This window comes from Macadamia integrifolia, chromosome 6, assembly GCF_013358625.1.
Source record: "Macadamia integrifolia cultivar HAES 741 chromosome 6, SCU_Mint_v3, whole genome shotgun sequence".
Classification (NCBI taxonomy): domain Eukaryota; kingdom Viridiplantae; phylum Streptophyta; class Magnoliopsida; order Proteales; family Proteaceae; genus Macadamia; species Macadamia integrifolia.
This window is the reverse complement of record NC_056562.1, coordinates 30,675,405-30,683,327: the sequence shown is the minus strand read 5'-3', so window position 1 is coordinate 30,683,327 and position 7,923 is coordinate 30,675,405. Positions and strand designations below refer to the sequence as shown.

Here is a 7,923-nt window from a genome sequence, read left to right as displayed (position 1 = left end):
TGATTTTGCAAGTCATACATCTGAGGAGCATGGGGTGGGTCCCACAGTCGAGTATCCTGAAGAGGACTGGTGGACCCCTGAGGAGTTAGAGCACGGCGTAGACTGCTCGTGCGAGAGCTGTGCTGCGGGACAGTAGTTCTGAGGCCGTGTTGAACTCCACTTCTGAGGCCGAGCTGAGCTCTTCTATATGATGCCGAGCTGGGCACGACCCTTGACGCCGAGCTGAGCTCCAGCCTTGATACCGAGCCGAGCTGTGTACTCTGATGGTTTGATGATTTCCTGTATATACTTGATATTTGAATTTTATTCTTTTTGTGTATATATCATGCCTTCGAGCCCAAATGTATATAATTATTGTATCACCATTCGGGTATCAAGTATATGGGATTTATTCACAGGTAAAACTTAGTCTTCCGCTGATCTGATGAACTTATGTTAGAGTGCGTATGCTGTGGTGGAATACAGTATCTGATGATCCTGGCAGGTTTGGGTTAACCGATGTTAACTCGGTCACCGCTCCGGTTCAGTGTGAACGGGGTGTGACAGTTTGGCCTGAACAGTAGGCGTGGAGTAGCTCATATTATGCTAAAGAAAGCAACTTTCTTCAAATTTAGGAAGCAACAAAAGTAGATGAAGTAAAGAAACCCTCTCTTAGGACTAAAGTTTTTTAGGGAAATGGCGGCAGGCCGGGCTTAGAAGTGAGTGGCCAGAGGTTTTCGATAGCTTAGCTTGCTTGAGGAAGCTGCTAGCGTTAGTTCTTTATTCAGCCTCAATGGGAGTGGCTCAAGCCAAGCCCTCCGAAAACAAGCAGTCAATAGAAATAAGCTCTAACGGGGGGTACCAGCCAATTCAACCACCAGGAGAAAGTACCCTTGGATCATTGTAGGCTAGTTGCTTGTATTTATCATCTTGGTGATCATTGACCACCCTAGGGGAGGAAGGACTTTCTACTTCGCTAGAGAGTGTGTTAGTCTAGTAGTTTTCCTGACTAAGAATAAACTGAAAAACTGCAGCGTGCCTACTTCTCATCAACCAAACAATTAAATACCTTTAGCACTACTCTTGCTATTGGTGATGGGTCTTTGATGGATGTACTATTGGTGGTTGTTCTGCCTCAACCGAATCAACAATATCCATTGTTGAGGGTGGCTTTGTGAGAATAAAAACTTTGAAAACATCAATAATCAATGTGGTAAAAGTAGGAACTTGTAATCTTCTTTTGATTGTCTTATTCTCCTACTCCCAAAGATACTTTGAATTAGTGTAAAAATAATTTTTTAAATAATTTGAGAGTTTTTTTTTTTAAGCAACGACTTGAAAGAGTTATTTATAATTATGTTATTCTTAAAAGTTAATGTCTTGCACATTTTTTCAAATAGAAATGTGAAACATAATTTTATAATAAAATGTACTATACTTAGAAAGGCCAAAAAAAAAAAGGCTACTTCTTTTTCATTAACTTTAGTTACAACAAGATTTTTCCATTGTATTAAGACCTCACATCCGCACTTAATAACATGTTTCTCTCTTCTCTTGTTCCTTCAAGGCCTTGATTTTCTCCATCAAAGAGTGATACTAGAGAGAGTGACACTAAGGAGCAATAATGGAAGCCATAAGGTTTTATGGATAGATTCACCCATATAGAATAAATAAATGGATTTATCTACTTTTGCCAAAGGTTAATGTAGACATTTTGATCATCATATATAAAGGGAATGATTTAGTTTAACCACATATCAAATTCCACTAATATGTGAAGTCTTCCATGTATTGCATGTATATCCAAGCTTCTTCTTGGCAGCGAATAAACCCTCTTTGCATGGGCTTCTTCAGTGACATATATCATAGATGAAATTAACATGTGAGCTGAAGACCTTGAGGTCCATTTGTCTGCTGCATAAGTAGAATTAGATGCCCATCCATGTAAGTTGCTTCCATGATGAAGCTTATGATATTCATTAATGGGACTATGGGAGAATGTTGGGGAGAATGTTGTATATACCGCCAGCTTTCGGTAAGCTAGCAGCAAATATCTATCACTGTGCAGAACAATTTTGTCTTGTTTTAATAATGGTTCGTACTGTGCCAGCGAACAGCTTTTGGGCCCACCATTCCTTGTAAGCTTCCCACTAGGAAGGACGAACCAGTTGTCACGGATTTTAGGAAAAAGCTGCGTCTTTATCATTTTCATTGCCTTCCCCACGAAGGGTCCCCAACCCCAGGAGTTTCGTAACTAGATTTGTCAAAAACTTCTCCCCATATCTAAAAGCAAGCAATCCAAGATAAATAAGCCACGGTGCAGCTCCTTGCTTCCTCACCCTGCCTTACCAGTTTAGCCATCATGGAGCTTATGGGTTTCCTCTCCAACCCCACATCTTTCACAGTTGCAGCCTTGGCTGTGACGCTTGCTATACTCACCTTCAAAGTCTTTGCAGCAAAGAAGAAACGATACCATCCAGTTGCAGGCACCATCTTCAACCAGCTACTGAACTTCCATAGGTTGCATGACTACATGACTGAGCTTGCTGCCAAGTATGGAACTTACAGGTTGCTCAGCCCTTTCAGGAGTGAGGTCTATACAGCTGACCCTGCAAATGTTGAATACATCCTCAAAACAAATTTCCCAAACTATGGAAAGGTAAAAGATAAAGCCAATCTCTCTCCCAAACTCAGACTCAATTTTGATTGAGTCAGTGTTTAATTACAAATTGTTGCAGGGATGGCATAACTATAGCATTTTGAGCGACCTCCTTGGTGATGGGATCTTCACTGTGGATGGTGAGAAGTGGCGCCATCAGAGGAAGGTGTCAAGTTATGAATTCTCAGCAAAGGTGTTGAGGGACTTCAGCAGCATAGTCTTCAAACGGAATGCAGTAAAACTTGCACGAATACTGTACGAAGCTGCAACCACTAATGAGGCCTTTGATATTCAAGTGAGTAATGGCTAATATATCTGCTAAACAGAGTATTAAAAAAGTTGGTTTGGATTAGATTCTCAGCAATAAGGAATTAATTAATTACTCCATTATTTATGTACAGGATTTATTCATGAAGTCTACCTTGGACTCAATTTTCAAAGTGGGTTTCGGTGTAGAACTGGATAGCATGGGAGGATCAACGGAGGGAGCAAAATTTGCCAATGCATTTGATGATTCAAGTGCACTGACCCTATGGCGTTATGTTGATATTCTCTGGCCGATCAAGAAGTTTCTGAATATTGGATCTGAAGCAGCATTAAGGAAAAATATTAAAGTAATTGACAGCTTCATGTATAAACTAATCAGCAAAAGGATTGAACAGAATAAGAACTCACCTGGTGATGCTTCAGTAAGTTTATAAACTTAGCTTCCTCTGTTTCTGATCAAATTACGTCTGCATCTGCAATATATCTAATATTGTGATCTCATGGGCTCATGACAGTTGAAGAAAGATGATATCTTGTCAAGATTCCTTGAATTGAATGAAACTGATCCAAAGTACTTGAGAGACATCGTCCTTAATTTCTTAGTTGCTGGCAGAGACACAACAGCAACCACCCTTTCCTGGTTCCTTTACATGCTCTGCAAGCATCCTCACATGCAGGAAAAAATTGCCAAAGAAGTGAAGGAAGCAACCAATATGAAAGAGAATACATCATTTGATGAGTTCGCAGCAAATCTGACGGAGGAAAACCTCGACAAGATGCAGTATCTTTATGCAGCACTAACAGAAACTCTTAGACTCTATCCTGCAGTTGCAGTGGTAAGTAAACTAATTTAATTAGTCACCAAATCATCTGGAATGAACCCACTGGTATAGTTCTTATGCCAACACACCATGGTGTATCAGGATGCGAAAATTTGTTTTTCGGATGATACCTTGCCAGATGGATACAATGTGAGTAAAGGAGACATGGTTGCCTATCAGCCTTATGTCATGGGCAGGATGAAATTCATATGGGGTGAAGATGCAGAGGAGTTCCGGCCAGAAAGATGGTTCAATGAAGATGGAGTTTTCCGACAAGAAAGCCCTTCGAAGTTCACAGCTTTCCAGGTGAGCTAAGTATATTTTACACATTCTGAATTGCTGTAGTTTCATCCTTTTCGAGATCATTACCTCTGGCTTTGATACCGTGTTACAACCACTTATCCTAAAAGCTCGAAGTAAGAGCAACAACAATGTTGATTACTCATCCATGCCTCTCTTTCCCTCCTACCAAACTTCCTTATTGTTGAAAAGATGAGCCACAAACCAGACTATTACGATTCCATATCAGTCATATGGGGGATTGATCACACATCAGTTTCACAAGAGAATTGAGGTGGGTTGATATGGTCTTGGTTCTTTCACCTTGTAAGCCGGTTTATGGGGTTGAGCTCTTCCAAGACAGTATCACAGGTACAACACTTTAACATGAAACGAGAAGGAAGAAAGAAAAATAAAATATCTTTCCCATTTTCACCCCATGATTTTCATTAGTTTCTACTTTGGAGAACTTAATTTTTGTTGAACAGGCTGGTCCACGAATTTGTCTGGGAAAGGAATTCGCATATCGGCAGATGAGGATCTTTTCAGCCCTCCTATTAGGCCGCTTTGTGTTCAAGCTGAGTGATGAAAAGAAACCCGTCCACTACAGGACCATGCTCAATCTTCACATTGACGGAGGACTCTACCTCCAAGCCTTCCACAGGCTGAGCCATAACAATCTGCCAAATGCTTAAAATGTGCTTCATGTTAGCTATAATTCTGTTTGTAGCACAAGTGTACACAGCTGCCTGTGCAGAACTATAACCAAATATAAGGAACATTATAATCTTGGTGATGATGTATTTAAGGTTCCTACATGATGTAACATGGGCTCTTAAGAGTGTGAAGGTTGAATCAGTATCATAGCTATGGAGATCCATTTGTTTAATGGCTTTTTTGTTCTCACTGAGAAATCCCTAAAACTCAGGTACACTCAGGGACAAGTTATGAACATTTTAAAAGCAATGTCATAGGCTCTCATCAGCAAAACAAGGGTCAAAGGAGGCCCAACTGCACAAGGTGGAAATCTTCTATAAGCATAGGTGACCATGTAGAAGGGACAGAATTCCCCTCCTTTGATAAGAAAATTACTAATTAAAAGGAAAAGACAAAGATGAAAAAAGAAACAAATAAATTTAAGAAAATATTGTGTAATGAAGATCCTTCTTTTTCTTGCAATCCTGTCTTTTTGAGCCAACTGAACCCAGCTCCTGAGTTGTTGTCTAAAACCAAAGTCATGAACTTGTTTTCTCTTTTGCTTTCCGCTTCTCTTGCCATGTATGTCCTTATGCTCACCATCCTCCCTGTCACATTTAACTTTAGGTGCCGTTACATTTTCATCCTGACCTTTCGATGAACTCAGAGTTATTAGACTCAAAATCATCCTTCAAATTTGGTTTCTGAACATGAATTAGATTTACAGAAATGTACCCTCGATTTAAAACTGAAGATTATGGAGAAAAAATAAGGCAAGTTAATGCAAGCAGGAACATATGTCCTTTGCTGATGGTAATCCTATTGGTGGAGGTCAAAGCTATATTGTTTATTTTCTTTTTAGTCTGGGTATGCCCGATCTATAATCCTGTACATCATTATTTTATCTTAATATATATTTTATTGACTTATATAGCAAAAACAGAATTCAAAAGTTTTTGCTCATAATAATTACTAATCACTTCCCAAAATAGTATAGGCAAAACACATAAACCGAAGGGGAAAAAAAGGAGCCAAAAAAAGAAAGAAAAAAGAAATCCTCGTAGTCTCAAGCTGTGGGATTTGAAAGTTGGCCCATACAGAAACAACAACTAAGGAAGGTGGATGGAATCAGGATGTTGAAATTTGGAGTTAACATCCTAACCAAATCATATGACAATGTTTCAGCCTTTCAGGTCCTGAGTATTAATGAAAGACCTTCACTTAATAACTCATGCTCCGTTTAGTTTCAAGAAAAATTGAAGGAAAGGAAAAGAGTGAAATTTTCAAACTTAATAAAGAAGATTCTGTAATCATTACCCCAAATTGTTATGATCATGTAGACCTGCGCTTGCGTTTCAATCTATTGTCAATTAGGTTTTCATTATCTTAAGAGACCTAACTTCTCCCCTGGGAGAGAATACTCCAGGGACTTCATTAGTGGATCGAGTCTTCTTAAAGGCATGAAAGTCGTGGAAACATTTTATGCTTTAAAAAAGGTTGTGGCCTTCTTTTTCAGGTTAAAAATGAAGAAATTGTGAGCCAAAAGGGAAAATGAATTACTCCATTTCCTTGGCTGCAAGCCCAGGTAACAGGAACCTAAGTAGCAACATTTGTTTTTTTGTTTTTTTGTTTTTTTGTTTTTCCCCCGAAAAAGCACTGTTAGGGACAATATATTAAGGATCATTTGGCAAAAAGATAGATACAATCCTTAGAAGATCCTCAGGGAATGAGGTTCTCCGAAACCGCAGACGAGGGTAGCCTAAGGCCCCATCTAGAAATAGCATGGGCTGACACATTACATGATCTATTAACATGAACAAAACTACGAAACTCAAATCTCGCCCCAAGAAGCATAATGTCCACCATGATGGTAGAAGCCTCTATGGGAGGAGCCATAGAGGAATCCACCAGAGAGTGGATCAACAATCAACAATCCCCCTCTGGGAAATTCTCCTCTTCCTCTACTTGGAATCTTGTCCACTCTCTTAATCCTTCTATTCATTGTAAGTAATAGAGTCCAGGCAATAGGCATAAGACTTTGACAAAACAATTATATAACTGAAAATATAATTACAAGTAGAAGTTGACTTACTTGTTCGATTGATCCTTTGAAACAGTAGCTAAAATCGTCCAACTTAAGTAGAGTTAGAGTCGTATATTATGTATACTCTCCTTAAGGTATTTAAATGTCCTCTATATTTTTATGCAATTGGGTTGACTGTACGTTCTCACCTCCAAGATAAAACAACTCTCAAATCGAATAAGTGCACTCCAATAATCGATTCCAACAGGTACGTCCGAAGGTAGTACTCAAAAACTCAAAGAAAAACAATGGACAGAGGTAGAAAACAGTAAACAAGGCACTGGCAGAGAACATAAGGCTTAAGATATATAACTCCAAAGTATAACAGTACATATTCTATACATAGTCCATATACATTAGAAACTCAAAGGAAAACAATTGACAGAGGTAGAAAATAGTAAATAGAGCACTTGCAGAGAATATAAGGCTTAAGATATATAACCCACAGTATAACAATACATGTTCCGTTCAAAGTCCATATACATTAGGATTTTTGTTACACATAAAACAGAGACTGGTGTTCTCTATTTATAGAGGGCATGCCTCTGTATATGAATGGGTATACTTGTATAGGTACCCATACGTATACAGTCTCTTTGTATGGGAAGGGTACATGAGCATGTACATACGTATGTATGTGTCCCTTAGGAAAAGTGCGGAGCCAAAAATTATAACTAATAAAAAATAGGTTCTTTGATTTTAAGAACCACCCACACTCGTACCCCGTGCCCAGCTTGACTTGGCGCACATGATTCAAAAGCACCCCAATAACCCCCCCCACACACACATGACAATGGTGAGTATCTCTCCAAAGGGCTTGCACTCTTAAGATACAGTCCTATATATATGCTCAAGTTTTCTTTCATCCCTAACTAATGTGGGATTAAACTTTGTGAGTTGTCTTTAGCTCATTCACAACTCCACAAATGTTAAGGACAAAATATAAAGAGTTTAAAATGACACTTTGAGGGGGAAAGCAGAATTTCAAAAAGACCACTTTGAAAAGACTATCTTGACCATAGACTATTTTGACCATAGTTTGAAACTTAATTTCCAACATTCCTTGGCATAAGACTATCTGATTCAAATCTCATATCCCTTGACACAGTTCACAGTCACAGTTTGGAGAGCTCTCTCCA

The 7,923-nt window shown here is 38.9% G+C and overlaps 1 protein-coding gene across 1 annotated transcript; it reads left to right on the top strand.

Moving 5' to 3' along the window:
- Positions 1-2,194: 2,194 nt before the first annotated feature.
- LOC122080721 (cytochrome P450 704C1-like) lies at positions 2,195-4,894 on the top strand. Its single transcript, XM_042647537.1, has 6 exons — positions 2,195-2,638; positions 2,718-2,933; positions 3,040-3,327; positions 3,421-3,741; positions 3,829-4,032; positions 4,494-4,894. Exons 1-6 carry the CDS (start codon positions 2,342-2,344, stop codon positions 4,698-4,700), a joined length of 1,533 nt encoding a protein of 510 aa, XP_042503471.1. The 5' UTR covers positions 2,195-2,341; the 3' UTR covers positions 4,701-4,894.
- Positions 4,895-7,923: the final 3,029 nt, after the last annotated feature.